The 24,112-nt window shown below is 36.1% G+C and overlaps 1 protein-coding gene across 8 annotated transcripts in view; it reads left to right on the top strand.

The window, feature by feature from the left end:
* The window catches only part of CEP152 (centrosomal protein 152), a 92,136-nt gene that overhangs the window by 40,025 nt on the left and 27,999 nt on the right, over nt 1–24,112 (top strand). For 5 of the 8 annotated variants that reach the window (XM_082734836.1, XM_082734840.1, XM_082734837.1 and 2 more), the window contains 6 exons: nt 9,628–9,832; nt 14,081–14,203; nt 14,788–14,897; nt 15,663–15,791; nt 15,923–16,055; nt 22,427–22,708. In XM_082734836.1, coding sequence (XP_082590962.1) covers nt 9,628–9,832; nt 14,081–14,203; nt 14,788–14,897; nt 15,663–15,791; nt 15,923–16,055; nt 22,427–22,708 — 982 coding nt within the window. The remainder of the gene's footprint in view (nt 1–9,627; nt 9,833–14,080; nt 14,204–14,787; nt 14,898–15,662; nt 15,792–15,922; nt 16,056–22,426; nt 22,709–24,112) is intronic. The other 3 variants (XM_082734835.1, XM_082734839.1, XM_082734838.1) reach the window with 1 other exon arrangement.

Here is a 24,112-nt window from a genome sequence, read left to right on the forward strand (position 1 = left end):
GTAGACATGGCTGCTATAAACATCCGGGTGCACATGCCTCTTTGGATCACTACGTTTGTATCTTTAGGGTAAATACCCAGTAGTGCAATTGCTGGGTCATAGGGCAGTTCTATTTTCAACATTTTGAGGAACCTCCATGCTGTTTTCCAGAGTGGTTGCACCAGCTTGCATTCCCACCAACAGTGTAGGAGGGTTCCCCTTTCTCCGCATCCTCGCCAGCATCTGTCATTTCCTGACTTGTTGATTTTAGCCATTCTGACTGGTATGAGGTGATACCTCATTGTGGTTTTGATTTGTATTTCCCTGATGCCGAGTAACATGGAGCACTTTTTCATGTGTCTGTTGGCCATCTGGATGTCTTCTTTGCAGAAATGTCTGTTCATGTCCTCTGCCCATTTCTTGATTGGATTATTTGTTCTTTGGGTGTTGAGTTTGCTAAGTTCTTTATAGATTCTGGACACTAGTCCTTTATCTGATATGTCGTTTGCAAATATCTTCTCCCATTCTGTCAGTTGTCTTTTGATTTTGTTAATTGTTTCCTTTGCTGTGCAAAAGCTTTTGATCTTGATGAAATCCCAATAGTTCATTTTTGCCCTTGCTTCCCTTGCCTTTGGTGATGTTCCTAGGAAGATGTTGCTGCGGCTGAGGTCGAAGAGGTGGCTGCCTGTGTTCTCCTCAAGGATTTTGATGGATTCCTTTCTCACATTGAGATCCTGAAGATTTATACCTATATTTTCTCTCTAAGAGTTTTATCTCTTACATTAGGTCTTGGATTCATTTTAAATTAATTTTTACTATATGATGTGATATAGAACTTCATTCTTTTGTATGTGAATATCTGGTTGTCCCAGTACCAGAATTTGTTTTTACATCCTTGTCAAAAATCAGTTGACTCTAAATATGAGGGTTTATTTCTGGACTCTCACTTCTATTTCATTGCTCTATATGCCTGTCCTTATGCCAGTGCCAAACAGTCTTGCTTTGTTAACTTTTGAAATTGTAATGTCTAAATCTTTCAACTTTGTCTTCTATTTCAATATTTCCTGGGCTATCCTGGATCTCTTATATTTCCATAGAAGTTTTTGGATCAATTCCTGTACAGTAACCAGCTGGGATTTTTATTGAGGTTTGCATGTAGTCTGTATATCAGTTTAGGGGAGTATTGCAATCTTACCAATACTGGGTTCTAATTCCTGAACTCAGGAGGTCTTTCCATTTATTTAGGTCTTCTTTAATTTCTTTGAGTGTACTACTCATGTATTTTGTATTTTTTGTGGTTTTTGGTGTCCTAGTCATATACTTACGTTAAATTTACTCCTCGGTGTTTCATTCTCTTGGCTATTCTTTTTGCTGGATTGTTTTCTTAATTTTATTTTCGGGTGGTTAATTCCTAGTGTAGAGAGATACATTTGATTTTAAGTATATTGATATTGTATCCTGACACATTGTTAAACTTGTTAATTTAGTTCAAATAGTTTTTTTAGTGGATTTCTTAGGATATTTTAGGTATAGGGTCATGTCACCTGAAAACAGAGATCATTTTGTCTGTCTTTCCAATCTGGATGCCTTTATTTTTTCCCTGACTAATTGCTCCAGCTAGAATTTCTAGTACAAGGTTAAATAGAAGTGGTAAAAACTGATATTCTTGTTTTGCTCCTCATCTTACAGGGAAGCATTTGGTCATTCTCCATTAAGCATGAGTGCTAGCTGTGTGTTTTTCATATATATAGGTGTTCTTCAGACATTTTGTTGAGACTCATGGTGTAGCATGTAACTGTAGCTCATTCATTTGCATATATAAATATTTAATGTGTATCTTTATTTGTATGAATATTCCAGCTTATTTTCCATTCTACTAACCATAGATTTTTAATGTTCCTTCCTAGTGCAATGTGCATACATTTCTGTTGGGTATATACTTAGAGGTGAAATTGCTTGTGGTTTGTGTATTTCAAACTTTAAAGAGGTCATGCCAACCTGTTTTCCATAGTGGTTGTGCTGATTTACCTTTACATGAGAAGTGTATGAAATTCTTAATTGCTCTCTTTGCTGACACTTGATATTTTAAGTTGTTTACTTTAAGCCATTTAATGTGTTGTGATACTCTGTTATGGTTTTCCACATAATCCATTATCCTGGATTACTAATGAGATTGAGCTCCATTGAGAAAAACTGTTTATTGGCTTTGTATGCATGTGTGTGTGTGTGTGTGTGTGTGTGTGTGACTTGCTCATGTCCCTCCTCAGTTTTTAAATGACTTTGTGTTTGCGTGTGCATGTGTTCTGTTGAAATGTAGCAGTTTTTTCTTTTGTTAATATCTGTTCCAGATAGGAGTTCTTTGACAGTAATGTGTATTGTAAATATCTTCTCACTTTTTAACCTTTTGTCTTTTGATGAATGGAAATTTTTTAACTGTAGTCAAATTTGTCAATCATGGTTAGTGCTTTTTATGTTTCCTTTAAGAAATCTTTCCTGGGCGGGGTGGCACCTGGGTGGCTCAGTTGGTTAAGTGGCGAACTCTTGGTTTTGGCTCAGGTCATGGTCTCAGGGTCCTGGTGCTTGGGGCTCTGCACTCAGTGGGGAGTTGACTCAAGGATCCTTTCTCTCCCTCTGTCCCTCCCCTTGCTCATGCACTCGTGTGCCTTCTCTCTAAAATAAATCAATCTTAAAAAACAAACAAAAACTAAACCTTTCCTATTATCCTATGCTGCCTTCTAAAAGCTTTAATATGTTGCCTTGTACTTGAGTTTTACCATCTCTCTGGAATTGCTTTTTTGTTAGGGTTTTTCTGATGGGTCTTGCTTGTTTACATGTGCAAATGAACTTTATAATTAACTTCTTCTACTCCTGGAAAAAATCCTGAGAATACAATAGAATACAATCCCAATTTTTATTAGGATCACATTAAACATATGCATTGACTCTCTCCCAGTTCTTAGGGAGAATTGATATTATTACGATGTTGAATTTTTTTATCTAAGAATATAGTATGCCTTTTAATTTGCTTAAATCTATTTTTGTTTTCTCAAGAGTGTTTTGGAATTTTTTATATTTAGGTTTTTGCACAAATCTTGTAAAATTGATGCTTAGATATTTTTGCAATAGTAAGTAGGGTATTCATTTCTATTATTTCTTCTTGAATAATGTTTGTACATATGATTTCTATATTTTTTGTTATGACCTGTTACGTTTTAATTCTCTTACTGTTTGTAGTAATTTTTCCATTATATTTTAGGTTTTACTAGATAGGATTATATCATTTGCTAGTGGAGATAATTGTAGCTTTTTTGTTTCAGTTATGCTCCAAATTGTTTTCTCTTTAAGGTTACATTAGAGTCCTTCTATTTTATTAGGATATTGATAGTGTGAATGCTGTTTTTCGAAGTGATCATACTATTTCGCATTACCAGAAGAAATGTCTGAGGTTTCGGTTGTTCTACATTTTTGTTAAAACTTGGTGGTATTAATCTTTTTAAATTTGTAGTGTGTGTAGTGGTAATCTTACTGTGGTTTAATTTTTATTTACCTAATGACCCATGATCTAAGCATCTTTTTTTTTTGGATTGATTGATTGATTGATTGGAGAGAGAGAAAGAGAACATGTGCACAAGGGAGGGGAGGGGCAGGGGCGAGAGAATTTTAAGCAGGTTCAGGGCCAGGGTGGAAAGAGCTGACACTGGGCTTAATTTCACAACTCTGAAATCATGACCTGAGCCGAAATCAGCAGTTGGACACCGAACTGATTGAGCCACCTAGATGCCCCTCAGCATCTTTTGATGTGCTTCTCTTTCCCCCCCTTTTTTTTTCTGATGTGCTTATTTGCCATTTATATATGTCATTTTGTCTTTATTCCAGGGTACAAGCCCTTTCTCTGATATGTATGTTGTGAATATTTTCTTCTGGTCTGGTTTTCCTTATCACATTCTTAATGTATCTTTTGAAGAGCAAGAGCTTAAGTTTTTATGAATTCATATTGATCAGTTATCTCTTTTAAAAGAGTTCATCGTTTTTTGTTCTAATGTACCTGTGTCACAGAAATTTTCTTAGGACTTTAGAAATTTGATAGTTTTACCTCTTATATTTATATCTATGGTCCATTATAAATTAGTTTTTTAGTATGGTATGAAGTAAATGTAAATGTACAGAATAGGCAAATCCCTAAGTAGAAGGTCCATTAGTGATTGCTTGGAGCTGTGAGGACAAGCAGGGGTAATGAGGAATGTATGAGGAATGTAGGTATAGGATTTCTTTTTTGGGATGTTGAAATGTTCTAAATTAGGTTGTGGTACTGGTTGCACCACTCTTAAATTTTTTCATATCAATATCCAGTTGATCTAATATCATTTGTCAGAAAAACTTCTCTTTCCTCATTGAATTGCCTTAGTATCTTTGTTGATAATTAATTGACCATTTATGGCCCGTTTCTGTACTTTACATTCTGTTCCCCTACGCTTTTGGTTAATAACAGTCTTGATACTGTAGCTTTACAGTAAAGTGTTGAAATGTTTTGGACAAGTCCTTCAACTTTATTTTCAAAATTGTTTTGAATATTCTAAGTTCTTTGCATTACAAAATGAATTTAATGATTAGCTAGTCAATTTCTACAACATAGTCTACTGGACTTTTAATTGGGATTATGTTGAATCTGTAGACAAATTTGGAGAGAATCGACACCTTAAGAAATTGCTATTTGTCAGTTATACCTAAATAAAGCTGGAGGAAGAAAAAAAATGAGTCCTCCAATTTCAGAACATACATGTTGTACCTCTCTCTTTATTTATGTCTTCTTTAGTTTCTCTCCAATAATGTTTTATAGTGTTGTTTTTTTTTTTTAAGATTTTATTTATTTATTTATTTGACAGAGACAGAGATCACAAGTGGGCAGAGGGGCAGGCAGAGAGAGAGGAAACAGGCTCCCTGATGAACAGAGAGAGCCCAATGTGGGACTTGATCCCAGGACCCTGAGATCATGACCTGAGCCGAAGGCAGAGGCTTAACCCACTGAGCCACCCAGGCATCCCTGTAGTTTTTCATAGATGACATTTTCCGTTAAATTGAATAATTTTCTTTAGCATTTCTTCTAAGCTTCCTTAGATGATGTCCTTTTATTTCCTGATTATAGAATTCTGGGCCAATTGTTCTTTTATTTCAGCTTTTTAAAGATATGTTCTTGCACTGTCTCTGGCCTTGGTTTCTGAAGAGAAATCTGTTGTTATTTGGACCATTATCTTGTGTATAATGTGTTGTTTTACTTTTGTTGTTTTAAAGATTTTTTTCTCCTTTTCACACTTTGATTATGATGTGTCTTAAGTGTGTGTGTGTGTGTGTGTGTGTGTGTTAGTTCATTTGGGGTTCACCAAGTTTATGGAAATGTAAATTTCTTGTGTCTTTTACCAGACTCCTGGAATGTTGACCATTATTCAAGTATCTTTTCTGTCCCTGCTTCTTCTCTCCTACTCTAGGTCTCTAATTATACAACTTAAATTTTTTTTTTTAAAGATTTTATTTATTTATTTGACAGAGAGAAATCACAAGTAGACGGAGAGGCAGGCAGAGAGAGGAGGAAGCAGGCTCCCTGCCAGAGCAGAGAGCCCGATGCGGGACTCGATCCCAGGACCCTGAGATCATGACCTGAGCCGAAGGCAGCGGCTTAACCCACTGAGCCACCCAGGCGCCCCACAACTTAAATTTTTTTATATTGTCCCACGGTTCCTGAGACACTTCATTTTTTTCCAATTTTTTTTTCCTGTTTCATTTTGAATAATTTCTGTTGAGCTATATTTAAGTTTACTCACTCTTTGTTCTGTTATCTGAGTTTTATTAAACTTGTCCAGTGAGGAATTTTTTTTCTTTTAACTTTTAAATACTGTATTCTTCTGTTTTTTCCTTTTTTTCCTCTTTTTCAAAGATTTTATTTATTTATTTGACACAGAGAGATCACAAGTAGGCAAAGAGGCAGGCCGAGAGAAAGGGGGAAGCAGGCTCCCCACTGAGCAGAGAGCCCAATGCGGGACTCGATCCCAGGACCCCGAGATCATGACCTGAGCCGAAGGCAGCGGCTTAACCCACTGAGCCACCCAGGCGCCCCACAACTTAAATTTTTTCATATTGTCCCATGGTTCCTGAGACACTTCATTTTTTTCCAATTTTTTTTTTTCTGTTTCATTTTGAATAATTTCTGTTGAGCTATATTTAAGTTTACTCACTCTTTGTTCTGTTATCTGAGTTTTATTAAACTTGTCCAGTGAGGAATTTTTTTTTTCTTTTAACTTTTAAATACTGTATTTTTCTGCTTTTTCCTTTTTTTCCTCTTTTTCAAAGATTTTATTTATTTGACACAGAGAGATCACAAGTAGGCAAAGAGGCAGGCCGAGAGAAAGGGGGAAGCAGGCTCCCCACTGAGCAGAGAGCCCAATGCGGGACTCGATCCCAGGACCCCGAGATCATGACCTGAGCCGAAGGCAGAGGCTTTAACCCACTGAGCCACCCAGGCGCCCTGTCAAATACTGTATTTTTCAATGATAACATTTCTTTTTGGTTCCTTTATAGTTTTTATTTGCTGAGAATTCCTATCTTTTCATCCGTTTTAAATATGTTTCCCTTTATTTCATAGAACAGAGACATAATAGGTGCTTTAAACTTTGAAAACTCTTTGTGATAGCTCCAGCATTTTCATCATCTGTAGATTTTTTTTTTTTCTTGCAGATTGGTCCATTTTCTTGGTTAGTTGCATGTCGAGTAATTTTAGATTATGATCAGGCACACCTTGTTGTATTGTGCTTTGCAGATACTGTATTTTCTTTACAGATTGGCAACCCTGCATCAAGCAATTCTATTGATGCCATTTTGCCAACAGTGTTTGGTTATCTCAGTCAGATCTCATGTCTCTATGTCACATTTTGGTAATTCTTACTATATTTCAAACTTTCTTATTATATTTGTTATGGTCATCTGTGATCTATGATTACAACTCGCTAAAACTCAGACAATGGTCATCATGTTTTAGCAAGAAAGTATTTTTTTTTTAAGACTTTATTTATTTATTTGACAAAGATCACAAGTAGGCAGAGACAGGCAGAGAGAGAGGAGGAAGCAGGCTCCCCACTGAGCAAAGAGCCTGATACGGGGCTCGATCCCAGGACCCTGGGATCATGACCTGAGCTGAAGGCAGAGGCTTTAACCCACTGAGCCACCCAGGTGCCCCAAGAAAGTATTTTTTAAGTAAAGTTTGTATATTGTTTTTTAGATATAATGGTATTACTCACTTAGTCGACTTCATTTGAGTCACTTTACTGCATTGTTTGCTTTACTGTGGTGGTCTGCAACCAGATCTGTGATATCACCTGGGAATGCCTATATTAGACGTTCAGATTTTTAAGTTGTGTAAAACTTGTATGGAGTTTCAAATCTCAGTTTATTTGTGTAAGCCTTTGCCACATTGATCTGAATCTGTCTTTATATGCATAGCTCAAAAGTTAGTCATTGTGAGATTTGTGTGTGTGGTTTACATTTCAATTAAATTCTCCAAATATTTACTCTGCAGGTTCGTGAGTCTGTTCTGTGCATGCATAGCTCAGGGCTTAGACTGAGGCGTGTATACATTTATGCACAGAATTTATGACTCCTTTCGCTGGTTCTCTCCTCTCCAGGAGTCTTCCTGCACTCTCTCTTTATCTTGGTTTTTAGCAATTTGATGTTAATATAACTTACAGTGGTTTTTTTCATTTTCTGCTTGAGATTCATTGAGCTTGTAGATTTTAATAGGGTTTTAATTTTCATCAAATAGAGTTTTGGTCATTAAAAAAATATTGGGTTGTGCCTGGGTGGCTCAGTCCTTCGGCTTAAGTCATGATCCCAGGGTTCTGGGATTGAGCCCTTTGTTGGGCTACCTGCTCAGTCAGGAGTCTGCTTCCCCCTCTCCTCTGCCCCTCTCCTACTTGTGCTTATTTTCTCTCTCTGAAATAAGTAAAATCTTTAAAAGAATAAACAAATTTTTTTTTGGTCCCCTTCCCCTCTCCTCTTCTGGGATTTCAGTTACAATGGGGTTAGAAAACTTAACATGCTTAGTATATTTCTCTTTTAGTCTTCTTTCTCTCCGTGTTTAATTTTATAGGGTTCTATTGTTATGTCTCTATGTCTGCTGATCTTTTCTGCATTAATAATTAATGTTAATTAAATAAGCTGTTAATCTCATCCAGGATATTTTTCATTTCAGATGTTGTAATTTTTCATCAAAGTTTGGTTTGGGTCATTTTAATATCCTTTATTTCTCATTGTGTTCGTGTTGTTTCTCTTACCTTGACATATGAAATATAATTACTTCTACTGCCAGCATTATTGCTGGGTCAGTTTCTATTGACTGAGTTTTCTCCTGGTTGTGCTTTTTATTTTCTTTCCCTATTTGCATGCCTGGTAAATTTTGATTGGATGCTGAACATTTTGAATTTTATGTTTGAGATGTTAATCTTGTTTAATTTAAAAAATATTGTTATTCTTTTTCTTTGGCACACTTAAGTTTCCTGGAATCCATTTGGTCCTTTTAAGGCTTCTTTATAGGTTTTTGTTAGGTCAGATTTAGAGCAGTCTTTATTTAATCTGGGCCTAATTTGGCCCCATTACTAAGGCAGTATTTGATATTTTGTGAATTGGGACTTCCCACTATGGTTCTTTGGAACCTGCAGTATTCCCAGCCCTATTTCTTTTCTGTGACTCTTTCCCTGGCCTTGCAGTAATATTCTCACATGGATATACAGACCTCTAGAGCTCTTTCTGTAGTTACCTTTCCCATAGTATTTCCCTCATCAAATTCTAGCCATTTTGTCCTTCCCAAACTGAACTCTGCAACTTGGTAAGATTACTAGGCTGCCTTTGGCTTTTCTCTCCCTGTGCTGCAGGCTGGAAACTTCCTGGGGAGAAAACAGGAATGAGCATAGATAGGGCTCACCTTGTTTTCCTTTCCTGAAGGCTCATTATGCTGTGCTGTCTGTTGTCTAATGATTGAAAATGATCATTTCATGTATTTTAATTGGTTTTCTTGTTTTTTAAGGCAAGAAGAGAAATTCGGTACTATTAATCTATTACAGCATGGCGCAGATTTATCCTTCTCATTCCAGTTTTGAAATTTATTGAAACTAAATTTGGAATTAAATTAGCGTGGCTTTTATTTTTGTTATTTTTGCCCCAGTTGCTCAGATAACCACCCAGATTTGTGTATTAATAAAAGAGATACAGAAATTGTTAGGATGACTAGTTTCTTTCTTTTTTCACTGCCTCCTTTATTTTTGTGTTGTTTCTCTTCGATTCATACAGGGCATGTATATAAAGCATGCAACTTAACCAAAAGCAAAAAAAGCATGCCATACCGAAGTTCACATGGTTCAACTCTTTAAAGTGAGGCTGGTGGTCTAAGCATAATCATAGTCTTATCAATAGACTTCTATATATGGGGACATAGTGAGGGTTATATCGTTGTTTATGAAAGAACTTAAAATTGTTTTTGAAATACTAGTGTATAGTTGTATACATGGTCACAAAACGTGGTCTCAACTGCAGTCAGTTATTTTCAAGGACTAACCATGCTTGATTTGTTACTTGCTTTAATATTAAATGTAATAATTTCTCTATTAGCAGTATACAGCAAGAAGAGCCAAAGGATGAACTTTCCAAAGATGAGGTCATTCTGAAGCTGAAAGCGGAAGTGCAGCGTTTGCTGGGAAGCAACTCTGTGAAGCGTCACCTGGTGTCTCAGTTACAAAATGATCTCAGAGACTGTCGCAAGAAAATTGAAGGTTTCCAACAAGCAGAGAAAGATGAGAAAAGCATCATAGTTGAGGTTTGTAGAATTTGTCGTCAAAAACCCATTTTTAAAAAGTTAAATAACGAAAATGTTTACAGTCTTCACATTTAAATCAAACCTTTGTCTTCCAGGGTTTCATTTGACATTATTTAGAAGTAAAGTATAAAGAAGGGAATGCCACATAAAATATTATATTTTCTAGTTCCTCCTGGCAAATTTGTGGTAAAAGAATTTTACCTAATTAGCATCTCATATAATTTTACCACAAATCCAAGGAAACAGTCTATGTAACAAATTACCTGTATTTCCTCAAGATTGGCTTATATCAATGATGTTGTTTTAACCTTAAGTTCTTCATAGCTAGATCTTTCAGCATTTTGTCCATAAGAATTCTCTGGCCCGTGCTGTAATCATTATTCTACATAAGGAAATTAATTATGTGGTGGTGGTATGAGTGGGATCCGCACAGAAACCAGTTAAGTCAGAATCATTGAATCCACTTTTATATCCTTTAGTTAGTGTCCTCACTTTACAGATGAGGAAAATGAAGCTGGAGGAAGTAGTAATTTAACCAATGGGTATTTTTTTAGATGAACACTCAAGTTCACAGTCATCTGATTAGCCCATGGTCACCTTCAAACTATACCTTTACTTATTTCCCACATTTCTAATGAGATTTCTACTTAGTCTGTAACATTAGAAAGCAGGGTTGGGGGATATATGGAGTAAGAGCAAACTCTTCAGCTTAAGGTGTTTTTTTGTTTGTTTAATTTTGGTTTTTGTTTTTGGTAAAGCTATTCTGTGCAAGGTCTTGTGGGGTGCAGTGAAAAGAAACAATTGAAGGAATTTAGAATCTAGAACTACACTATCCTAATAGCAGTATAATGGAACCACCTATGTAATTTAAAATCTTCTAGTAATCCCATTAAAGTAAAAGTAATGGTGAAATTAATTTTAAGAATATATTTTATTCGACCCAATATATTAAAAATACTATCTTCTCAGTATGTAATCAATATAGAATTATTAATTAGATGATTTACATTTTCTATGTTTATGCCAAGTCCTTGAAATCTAACATGTATTATCTACTTATAGCACATTTCAATTTGGACAAGACACATTTCTTTCTTGATAATTTTTTATTTAATTTCAATTTAATTAACATGCTATATTATTATTTTCAGAGGTAGAATTTAGTGATTCATCCACATCATTGCAAATGGCAAGATTTCATTCTTTTGATGGCTAATATTCCATTGTGTGTGTGTGTTTGTGGTTTGTGTACCACATCTTTATCCATTCATCTGTCAATGGACATTTTTCAAGTGCTCTATAGCCATATGAGATTAGTGGCTACCATATTCAACAGTACAGGTCTGTAAGGAGATGGATGTGTATGTGTGTAGTAAGGATGATGCTAGTTGCTAAATGCTCTGAGATGGAATAACTAACCAGGCATGTTTGTAGGGGAGATGGTAAGACAAGCCTTAGTGAGGTCTTTAAGGAGAAAATGTTTGCTCTCTCTCCTGAAGGATAAATGCAGGAGAGAGAGTAGGAAGAAACATTTCAGCAATGAGCAGAAGTATATGAGAGGTTGTAGCAAATAAGCTGATGTAAGTAGGGAGTAGGGTATGTGACTGAAAGTCTATACTGTATAAACTCAATCTTTCTGGAATCTTTGAAGCCACAAGTATATAGATATTATATCAGTTTTTAGAATAATATTAAATCCTGACATTAATGTTATAATGTTGAGTTTCTCTGCTTGCTGTAAGGATGTTAAGAGAGAGAACATGTCAATTTAAACTTCCTCAGATATCTTTCTAAAGAGAATTAGGTCATCAAAATCCTTAAAGTTTTTCTAAGTATTGAGAAGGCAAGCAAGAATATGTACTATGTAATCTTACTTAGCATGTTTCCTTTATGAACATTTAAAAGTCTTACTATTTTTACTGCTTTATAACCTTGTAGTATATTTTATGTTTGCTCATATCCATTTTATACAGAACAATTACAGATTATCACAAAGAGTCTGTTGTTTTTGCTTTCATGTCATTTGACTGTTCAAACAGTGCTGCTCTCAGACATTTCCAGGATCATAAGTGATGAAGGTTAGTAGCTTGTCCACATGCAGCACTATGCACTGATTGGGAGTGGACCAAATCCTCTGCTGTTCATTCTAATTGAACAACTGGGCCATTAAGGTAGAATGTAGTAAAGTTCTTCAGAAGATCAGTCTAGCAGTCAGGACCCATATCCACATGGAACTTTTTGTTAGCATAATAATAAAACACAGAGGCCTTTCTGTATCTGATATTCAGTAGAGATCATTACCTAACTACGAGCTGTGGTTAAAGCCGTTAAAGCCATACTCTGATTCCAAGGTACTTGATAGACAGTGTTCAATAGCTCAGAAGGTTCCTAGCTAGAATCTTTTTAGACATAGAAATTAGGAAGACAATGTGAGAATTGGTGTATTACATGTCTTATTTTCTTGAAGGTAATGTCTTTAGTATTCCAACTTTAGAAAGAAGTTTCATTGTGACACTCAAGTGGTAGTTTTCTCTTTAAAGATTTTCATAAGAGTTTTGTGCTGATAGGTATAAGTATCTAGTGTCTGTCTGCTTGCAGTGTGATAATATGTCAAAACTGAGTGTCATAGCTAGCCATGAAAATTGTTTTCCCATATATCAGTATGATGTTATTTTCAATCATTTCATCTCATAGGAATAAAAACTCACCAATGGGGAAGGAAGCACAAATGAATATCATAAACTTTAAAAAGTGGGGGCCAAGTTAAAAAAAAAAGGCCATTCTAATGAGTCAGTCTCATTAGTACCCCTACATTTAGAGAGAAGGTAACAGTAGGTGTTGGTAGCTCTTCTCTTTTCTGACTAGAGTAAAAGCATGGCTTCTGGGCAATGATGGCAAGTGAAAGGGGAAAGTCAACAACTAGAGCAGTCTCCCTGTAAAGAAAGGCAAATGCTATGAAATGGAAGACTGAACCAGAACCTTGGTGTTCCGCCACCCCACACATGAGTGAGATCACATTATCTCTCCAATGAGGAGAATGAATCTCAATACAGGATATTTTTCAGACATTGTGAAAGAGAGCTCAGACTTAAAGTAAATACATAAACCAACAAGTCAAATGTAGTAGATATTTAAAAAAAAAATAAAAATCTCTGTGGCATCCACGATGAATAAAAAATTCATAAAGGTATAAAGGTAGGTAAGGAAGACACTTAGAGGTGAGAGGAAAATAAGAAGTCCTGTAAACAGACAAATCTCGGAAGATGAAAAACAAACAGTGAAGGTTATGTAAGAGGTTCTGGTATGATGGCAATGCAAGAAATGCAAATAAAAACAATAGTTGGCTACCCTTACCTCATCAAGTACAATAATTATTTCTAGAGAGTCACTGCCATTGGAGGCAAAGAGAGTTGGACAGATTCGCTCAGACTCTTTAACCGTGTACATTTGCATGGCCTTGTGGGAAACAACTTGCCAAAGTCTGTCATTACTCAAAAATTGTACCTGTTGAATAAAATACAGATCTATGAGTTAATACTGGTTATACACACAAATAGGTACAGAAATAAGAGATGTTAAACTTAGTGGGTGTAAGATAGAAAATAGAATATTTGCATAGTCAAGTATCTCTTCATAAGCTACTTATTCCTAATAACAAGTAGAGAAATTATGACTTTACAGTGAAGGTGCCTGCGGACACCACCTTCATTTATTGAGCGTCATCAGTGATGACACGCATTGACATCCTCTGTTTCCTAAAGCACACACAAGTCACTTCTGTGGTATTCATGACAAAAATGGATGACCTGAATTTAATAATGAAATAATATCAGAGAAACCCAAATTGAAAGACATCTTACAAAATAACTAGTTGATACTCTTAAAAAAAAAATGTCATAGGTTTGAAAGACAAAGACTGAATTGTCCCTAGATTGAAGGAGACTAAGGAGACATGACAATTAAATGCAATGTGGAATCGTTGATTGGATCCTGAATTAGGAAAATGGACGTGAGAGAAAAATTGGAGAATTTTTTTATAGGGTCTGCAGATTAGTTAATAGTACTATATCTTTGTTAATTTCCTGGTTCTGATCATTATACTGTGGTTATATTTGGGGATGGTGATAAAAGTTATATGGAAATTATTTGTGTTTTTGCAGTTTCTTTGAAGGTATGAAATTCATTCAAAAGCAGAACTTAGAATTTTTTAAAAGCCTGAAAAGCTTTTGATTTCTTTTTAACATTTAGACTAAAAAAGAGACCTCCGAAAATGGAACTAACCAATTATGGCCTGGCTCTTCTGATATGATTGTCAAAGATGACATTCTGCGACTTAAAAATGAAATTCACGTTTTACAACAACAAAATCAGGTGATTAAAAAAGTTTCCTGTATTTTGTGAGAATTTTTATGACCTCATTAAATTCAAAGGATATAACAGACTTCTCAAAAATTCAGAGACAATGTGATTTAGTAGACAGGTTTATTAGTAGGTGACTAAGGATTCCAGTTATTCCCCTTTATTGGTCATGAGGTAGTAGTTTCATGAGAAGGTGATTCCAGTTTCCTGTCTATAGAGAAACATGGCTACTAGAGGTGTTCTTCTCTTGACCAAAAAAATTAAACCTTGTTTATTTATATAGCTGTAAAGATTATTGAATTCTAAGACTTATTTTAAGACTCGGTCAGCTAATACTTCTCTGGTTAAATGTTTTCATGTCATACAGTGCAAAAGGAATTCAAAATTTTAAATCTTAACCCTATCAGAAAGCTACTTGTCAAATAAATGAATCTATACTCTTACAGGGGTTATAAAGAGACTTTGTAGAATTATGAAAATGATTCATCAATGTTACAGGGTAGAGATAAAACACAGAGGATATTAAAAGATAAGATTGGACTAATCAGTGAAAATGATGTTTATATCCTCTAACTACTTTATTCTTTTGTATCTAGGAACTTAAAGAAACTGAAGAAAAACTGAGAAATACAAATCAAGACTTATGTAGTCAGATGAGACAAATGGTACAAGATTTTGACCGTGATAAACAGGAGGCTGTGGATAGGTAAAGTCTACATAGAGATCTAATGCCTGCCTCCACTCTCTGCCCTCCTGTCCCTGCTTAGAAAAAAAAAAAAAAAAGAAAGAAAGAAAGATTCAAGAGAAGTTATGGAGTGAACCCTCCCTGCTGAGATCTTAGAAGAAGAGGGAGTCAGTCCCTGGCTTCTCAAATTAGAATTCAGAACACATTTTCCATGGGAATGATGTTGTGTAGTGGGTTGGGTTCTATAGCATCATCAAAACTAGTTCATTGAAATAGTATAGCTTTATGGTTTTTATAGACTGTCTGGGAAACTATTCTTTATTAGGAAGAAATCTGTGGGAGGGAATATGTCTTCCAAATACCAAATCATAAACTTGGAAACTGATTTTTGGAGCATAACTTACTTGTGAGTTGGGTACTTCTAGTATTTACATTTAATCTAGATACCTTGGAATTTTGGAACTATACCCTATTTCAATTAATTTTTTGTCAATAATCCTCAACCAAAGACCATTATCTGTGTGAAGGATTGGGGCATTTTCATGTCCAAGTTTCTAATTTTTCTCTAGAAACAGAAGAAAGACGATTTTGAAGATTCTTTAAGCTCATCAATTGGGAATTAATTATTACCACTTTTGGTTGGGGAAAACCAACCTGACCTTGATTATAAGTTGCATCAGAGGGAGGGAGTGGATAGGGAAGGAAGGAAAAGACACCAGTTCATCTTGGTGTTTCTAGTAACACTGGGTACTGCCACAGATTCTACTGTCTGTTTTCTGTTTCTAGGTGTGAGAGGACTTACCAGCAGCACCATGAAGCCATGAAAGCCCAAATTCGGGAAAGCCTCCTAGCAAAGCATGCTCTGGAGAAGCAGCAGCTCTTTGAAGTTTATGAGGGGGCTCGATTGCAACTTAGGTAAGAACAGGAGCGTGTAGCTACCCTTTACGCTGTAGAGACAGTATTCTGTTCCATACTTGAGAGGAAAATTGTTTTGCAGCCCTTGTATTATTTTGTGGTCATTTAGTTGCCGGTTTTGTGTATCCAAGGTCTGACTTAGACAAGATGAATAAGGAGATGGCTGCTGTGCAAGAATGTTACCTGGAGGTGTGCAGAGAGAAGGATGACCTGGAATCGACTCTCAGGAAGACCATTGAAAAGGAGCAACAGGCTCAGGAGAAGGTATGGGACAAGTTCATGTTCTCTTTGTTCCATCTCATCCCTCTGGCCTCACTATTGTTGTGGAAACCAATGCACTTGTCTTGTGAACTGGGGAAGGCATACGAAGTCCCTTTGCTTTTGGCTATAGCACATCAGTATAGCTCACAACGTATAGTAAGTATTGAGATGGTTAGTAAAGCCTAAGTAGAAAATGTCGTACATATAGAAGAAAAGGATTCTTCCTTACATATTTATTCTAAGAGGCAAAATAGGGTTCTAAAAACAAACAAATAAATAAATAAATAAGAATGGACCCAAGTCACTTTGACTCTGAAACCCAGGGATCCTTGTTTTGCAGTCATTTGTTGGCTGCAGGCAAACCTGCCTAGTCCTGTGAGCACTGCACAAAATATTCCCTCAGACACATTTTCCTCTGACCCACTTCTCTCTCAGTACCTAAGTATCATTTTCTTCTTCTGGGAAGAAGGGCAGGAATTTGAACTTGGAACTTAAGGAGCTATGGAGAGCAAGGTCACACTGTTAGTGTGACCCAATCTTTCAGGGAATTTCTCATTTTTAGGGAAGCCAGAGGGGCTACTCTACTCCCTCCTCCTGCCTGAATCTTCGAAGTTGCTATTGGTGAGTGTCCAGGAGTAAAATCACATGTAAACAGTCACCTCTCTTTTCTTCTCTGTCCTGGCGGGAGTCTCATCCAGACACACGTCTGACTCTCCCTTCCACTTTGGACCAGCCTACAGACCACAATTTGAAAGCCACCTGCGTCAAGATTAGAAAATATTTTTAAAGGCTTGAGTAAATGTTCTATACAGAGGTTGTCTGAACAAAGTTACATTAAAGCAGGCTATTGCTACTACAGACTTAAAAAGAATTAGTAAAGAGCAGGTGAGGAATTCAGCTCATTTAATATTTTGATTATTTTTGAGTAGATTAGTATGATAAAAAAAAAACATGCCATGTACACATATCATCTAATGGAAAAAGAACTTCTAAAGGGAGCTATTTGAGTTAGTGCTGGCAGTATAAAATTTAAAAGGGATATTAAATTACTTAGAAATTAAGAACTTTTCAGTAATGTTTAAAAAAATTAAAATGGGGGGAGATCTCTACTAGGATTATTTCTTTTTAAATATATAAATTGACAAAGAACAGAAGAACACTTCTCTCAAAGAGGTCATTCCTTTCAGGAATATATTTTTTGATACTTTTAAAAGAATCAGTTTAGCTATAAAACTGGATCTCATATAATGAGCCACTTGCAGTTAACAGCAGATATGACACTGGCTCATGAATGCTTGCGCACCACAGCAGGAAGGAAAGTTAAAACTGCGATTTGGCCCTTCCAAAAAACTTAGAGGTTAAATTTTTTTCTTTAAAAATTCTGGGGGGAGGGGGTTTGGGAGAAGGGGGTGGCATTATGGACATTGGGGAGGGTATGTGCTTTGGTGAGTGCTGTGAAGTGTGTAAACCTGGTGATTCACAGACCTGTACCCCTGGGGATAAAAATATATGATTATAAAAAATAAAAAATTATATAAAAAAAATTTCAAATTGTCATACAGTGAAATTGACTTTTAATCTGGTTTAGAGTTCTATACACTTTTAACACAGGATTTAACACAGGTATGGAGTGATGAGGGTATAGAAGACTTACCACCCTACAAGACTGCCTTGTGCTAGCCCTTTGTAGTTATACCCACCCCACTGAGAGGGCCCAAGTCCTTAACCACATGAGAAGTAGAATTCATTCCTTCTCTGGGAATACCTTAGTTTTTTATTTAGACTTACACAAACCCATTATAAAATTTAGTGATCTTCGTAAGTCAGACAGAACAGAATTTTAAGTTTGAGAGAAATTTATTAATCTTTTCATATCCTCCAGAGGTAGGCAAAGATATACCAATCTGTTTTCCTAGGAAATGTCTCATACGCACACCATGGAAGACTCTTACTAAACTCAAGCAAGCTAGGGAACTTCAGGGTAGTCCTTCTCGGCAGGACATAGCCATTTTCCCTGCAGTTGGCTTTCAGGTCAGTAACTTAGTCTGGATATAGAATTTATAAGATAGGTAACCCCAAGAATCCTAGGGTTTATTTTCCTGTTCCATATATGCTCTTTTCTGAAACACTTATTGAGTCAGACTGTGGGTTAAGTAGAACTCAATTCCAAGTTTTAAAACTTTTATTAAAACACAGAGAACTTCCCTCACATGTTAGCCTGGCTTGTTCAGAGAATGGAAAAAATGTAGACACAGAGCCCTTCAGACTGTAGTAATCATTGGAGGTCATGAATTTGCAGACAAGGCAAAGGTGGGCAGTATTCCCATTCATAATGTCATTTCCATATACCTTAAGACTCATTTATACAAATTGTAATACATGCTAAGTCATTCCTTAGAAGTTAGAATTCTTTTGCTGTCTTGGGCATGCAAAGTTTAAATGTTTTAAAGCTATCCAGAAATTTACTTTCCTTTAATGATAAAACTTTAAAAATTAGGTATTCCCGTGTAGGATGTTCAAATGGCAGGTCCCCGGTGCTCAATACGTCTATTACTTTACTTCTATAAGGAGAGGAAAGCAAGGTTTTCCTCATTGTGGTAGATTGCAAAAATGGCCACATGTTCTTCCCGTCAGTGAATGCATGCTATAGTATTATAGTGTGACTTTGTGGCTATTCTCAGTAAGAAGTGGTCTATTTGTCATCCCTTGAATCTGATCTTGGCTGCGTGACTTACTTTGGGCAATGGGACATTAGTATACGCAAAAAGAGCCTTAAAAAGCACTTGTGCATTGGAGCTTACAAGTTTGACACTCTGAGGAACACTGTGACCACCACCATGTGAATGATCTGGGATAACTTGCTGGGTGATGACCCATGTGACCAAGTCATCCTTCTAGCCAGACATTAAGCTAATACCCAGACATGTGAGTGAGGCCATCTTAGACCATATAACCTCAACTGCTTGCAGAGATCAGCAGCATTGACTTAGGTCAGAACTACCACCCAGCTGACCCAGAGAATCATGAGAAATAATAGATGTTTGCTATTTTAGTTTAGTTTTATTAAATTTTGGCTGGCTTACTATGTAGCAAAGCTGATCTATACACAAACAGACAAATACACAGAAAATTGGTAGCAGTTTTCTGCTGAGTCTAAAGGAAATGTAGATTCATATGGAAACAACTCCTGAAGGATAGATGTACACAAGTAAGATAATTTGAGGATTCTTTCTAAAGTCAACAAAAAATAACAGTGATATGTGATATGAGCCTAGACAACTCAGCCATGTGATGGAGACTGTCCTATAGTATTAGTACAACTGTAGTTTCCATGGCTTGAGTGTGAGTAAATGGATCCTTTAGTTACCAGAGAATTTCCGAAACCATGCAACCATGCAACACTGAGCAAAACTAGGTGGTATCTTTTTGGCACCTGCCATTGGTAGAAAGGCATCAGACGGCAATCCAGACCAAAATAAGCCAGGTCAGGTGTGAACCAGAAAAAAACTCAGACAACCAGCTAGTCCTAAATCGGAACTAATGGTAAAGAGACACCGAGCCCGAGCTCTGTTGCTGCTTGGCAGTAGGAATGGCACATGTACACTTCTCAGGCATGACATTCTGTGGGCTTCAGTGGGATCTCAGTGGAATGTCCAGAGAACCATTTCTGAAAATTTCCAAAACAAAACTGTTACAGGTTATTTCGACCCCTGAGTAGTAGACCTTTATTAGAGTTTTTTGATCAAGTGGATTCCTAGAGTAAGTAGAGAATGTTATAGTAATACTTAAATTATTAGACTTTATCTGGCCCTTGATATCAAATATCAAGCTACTTGATAATGCTTTAGCTGGTTATGATAAAAAATTTTGTCTTTGGTAGTGAAAAAAAATAATACCAATCTGAATTTATTACAGGATGCGTAACTTTTAAGATAGAGCAATAATTTTTGACTTGCATTGGATTATAAGTCTTTGAGAAGTATACATTTTATTTCTGGGCTATAATATCTAATGGGTCCTGTGATGGGTAAGGTGTAAATGTAAATGTCAGTTTCACTTTTTTAAAAAGTTGGTGTTCTAGGAATTTATTTATTGAATAGTTAGATGCTTTTTCTTTTTATATAGCCATATATACATTTTTTTATCCAATATTTGAAGTCTAAGGTCTTCACAAGACAGTTCACTAAGCAGATAGAGTTAGCATGTAGGAAGATCATTTGTCTCTGTTGCTATTACGTGCATGTAGCCATCATTTTATATATTTGACTTGAAGAGTATTAGTTCGTACAGAGATATTTACTTGAATTTTGTTTAAAGAGACAGCTATTGGAGGAAAGAGAAGAATATGTAAGCAAACTGCAGGTGGATCTTGAAGAAAAGTACCAAGATACCCTAATGATGGAAAAGAACAAGTGGCTGAAAGAACAAGAAACTGATATTAAGCAACAGGTTGAAAATGAAGTGGTGTTAGCCAAATCACTCTGGGATGAGGAGCAGAAAGAGGTGTGGGTTAAAATTTCTTTCTAGTCACCATGTTTAAAAGGGGTAGTATTAACTGTAGAGAACAGTTTTTCCTGAACACAGTTTTTAATTGCCAAGTACATACGTAATCATTTATTTTATGTCTCAGAATTGAGCCATTGGCAGCTTACACTAGTAAGCTTTTATTTTTTTAAAACTCCCCCTGCCCCGCAACTCTTCAATCCAATTCAGGATATAATGGATTTTGGAGGAGCACTTTTTTGATTCCTCAAAATGAAATCCACATCTAATTTCATATTGGGGAATGGTTCAGATAACTCCAGAACAGTCTATAATAAGAAATAAATACCCTGTATTGTAGATTAGAAGAAAGAAGTAATGACTAGACAGGCTCAGAAGCACAAAACATTACCTTTGTTACCTAAGTAGCAAATGAGATTGCTAGTAGTTTTCTATAAAATTTAGAATCAGTTTATGATCTAGAAAACTTAGAAATGAAATAAATTTTCACGCTTATTGAAACTAGGTTCTTTTAAGCACAAGATCGCTATTAATTGGAATTGGTACCACCTAAAAGTGGATTAGTAGACCACTGTTCTTTCTTTCAGCCTTTCCTGCTTTCCACATCCCCAAGAGCAATTCATTAGTTTAGTGCTGGCACCTAAAATTCTTTTACTTGTCATGTTTTAATATAAAAATATATATTCTAGAATATATATGTTGTATGTATTTATATATATAAAATCTGGGTAGCACAATACAAATTCCCTATTTTTACATTGTCGCAAATTGTTTTTCGTTGAATTTGCTCACCAGTTTTTACAAGAAGGATGAGATAGCTAATGTTTAGGGGAGACTGTCAGGAAAGCATAAACCCTTACACAGGTTGCCATTTCAAATGAACCAATACGATCTGGGAATGTGGTAGCCAGGGAAGTGGTTCGAGAACTCTGGATACCCAGAAGGTAGAAAACAGGAAAAAGAAAAAGCAAGTTCTGCTGTATCACATTTTTGCCTAAGACTGACTGTGTTTGGATGCATCCTAGCATTTTGTTGAAAGTAGAAAGTTATCATTAAAACATTCTTCTGACTTACTTGTGGAGCACAAGGAATAACACGGAGGACAGTGGGAGATGGAGAGGAGAAGTGAGTTGGGGGAATCAGAGGGGAAACAAACCATGAGAGACTGTGGACTCTGAGAAACACCTGAGGGTTTTTGGGGGGGGGGGGGTGGGAGGGTGGGATGGCCTGGTGGTGTGTATTCAGGAGGGCACATACTGCATGGAACACTGAGTGTGGTGCATAAACAATCTTGGAACACAAAAAAATAAAGTAAAAACAACAACAACACGTTCTTCTACTCTGCCTCCCCCCTTCTTGAATTTACAGTTAACTCTAACACTAGAGCTTAGTATCATAACAAACAAGATTCTAATCTGTTTAATAAATAGAACTGTTTTTAGATTGTTCAGTTTTAGGTTGATTAATTAGATTTAACTCAGTCCTTGCTTTGTGGAAAGCCTGGTGTTGATGGGGAAAAAACCGCATATTAATAGAAGTTTTCTTCTAAAAAAAAAAAAAAAGGAATCATGTCATCTTTATAGTGGCGGTGTCAAAGCTTCCAGAAGGTTGCATCTTGAGAACGAGATAGCCTAACCTTATGCAGTACACTTAAATCCTCCATGTGATTTATGTCATGTATATACACAGTAACTTTCAGGATTTACTTGAGAATATATTTTCATCAACCAAGTTTCTAAATCTCATGTAATTACTACAACAATGTCTAGATGGCTTTCAAACACAGCTGTGGTTGCTCTTTTGGCTAGCTATTAATTCTAGTTTTTGCTTATTTGAGTATTTTTTTTGTATGATTTTTCTTCTGAAAACAGATCAAACAAGAACTTATTCAACAGCTTGAAAAGGAGTGGCAGTCTAAGCTGGATCAAACCATAAAGGCCCTGAAAAAGAAGACCTCAGATTGTTGCAGCCAAACTGATCAAGTTACCGCCACGGATGTTATTGCCAAGAAAGAGATGGCAATCATGCTAGAAGAACAAACGCGGAAGATCCGGCAAGATTTAGAACAAGAGAAGGAGACAGCTATCAGTGGGGGCTTGAAAAAACTTGAGGTTGAATTAGAACTCAAATACTGTGAAAATATTGCCAAACAGGTAATATTAATGCTTTATTATTGCAAAATTATTGGAACTGCCTATTAATGAAAACCTGTAAAATGGTACCATTGAACTTGTTTGTAACTTTATATATATATTTTTTAAGACTTTATTTTTTTGGACACAGATAGAGAGAACACAAGCCGGGGGAGCTACAGGCAGGCAGAGGGAGAGGGAGAAGCAGGTTGCTTGCCAAACAAGGAAACTGAAATAGGGCTTGATTCCAGGACCCTGGGATCATGACCTGAGCCGAAAGCAACCGCTTAACAGACTGAGACACCCAGGCACCCTCATAACTTTATATTTTAAAAAAATTTTATGAATTCTAGGGTAGAGAACCTCTTATGTTGTCACTAAAATTTTCTTCATTATATTTCTGTCACAAAGCTTTTACTCCCTTGGTTTTTCTGTGTATTCTTTAAGTTTTCAGAATATTTGCTCCTTTTGCAATCTAGCATTAGGATGATCAAGGTTAAAGGTGGTTTTACAGCTGAATGAAGCACAATTTCACTATGTATCTTTCATATCTAACTTTACAGAAAATACTTCACTGAAGTAGTTCTAGAAAAACAATTTTAAAGCAAGTAAGATATTTAACAGTATTTACATTGAGACTTGCAGAGTTGAATCTGCAGGCATGCCCCTCAAATGGGACATTGTCAATCCCATATCCTGCCAGAAAGCGGTGCCATTGCCTCCCCTTGGACCAAGCACTCAGACAACTAGCTCCCATTTAACTGGGCCATGTTACTTGGTTTTCGAAAGTGTCATACTGAGAAAAGTATAGCTCTGTATAAATGGAATAAAGAATTAATACTTTTTTATCTGTATTATTATGGTGATTTTTTGGTTTCAGGATGCCTTTACACTTTCAAAAAATGTAAGACCCTAAAGAGCTTTTCTCTGTGTGTGTTATACCTATTTACTGTATTGGAAAATAACTTTGAGAAATTTTTAAAAAAAGAATACTGAAGTGTGCTTGCCATTGGCTGTCAGAGCAATGAGATGCTATATAGCATGTAGCCTCTGCAGCATTGTGTTGTCCACACATGAATGAGTGGGAGTGAAAAAAGAAAAGGTCTGAATATTATTTTGAAAATAGTCTTGACCTCACAGAGCACCTGACAGGATATTTAGTCCCTCAAAGGTTCCTGGACCTTAATATAACATTCTTTAGTTTATATTTACTCTTTTAGAGCTATCACTGATTAAAAACTCTTAAAATAATACCTGAAGTAATATGTTAAAAAAGTATATTCCACTTTTGATAAAAACTTGACATTCTGCTTCTTTGTTAAATTGTTCTGTGTGATTTTATAGGGAATCCTTATGGAATGGAAACATAGGCAGATATATATAATGGTATCAAGGGCATCTTCTGTAAGTTAAATAATTTCCTGA

Source organism: Mustela nivalis (genome assembly GCF_964662115.1).
Source record: "Mustela nivalis genome assembly, chromosome: 6".
NCBI classification, from domain to species: domain Eukaryota; kingdom Metazoa; phylum Chordata; class Mammalia; order Carnivora; family Mustelidae; genus Mustela; species Mustela nivalis.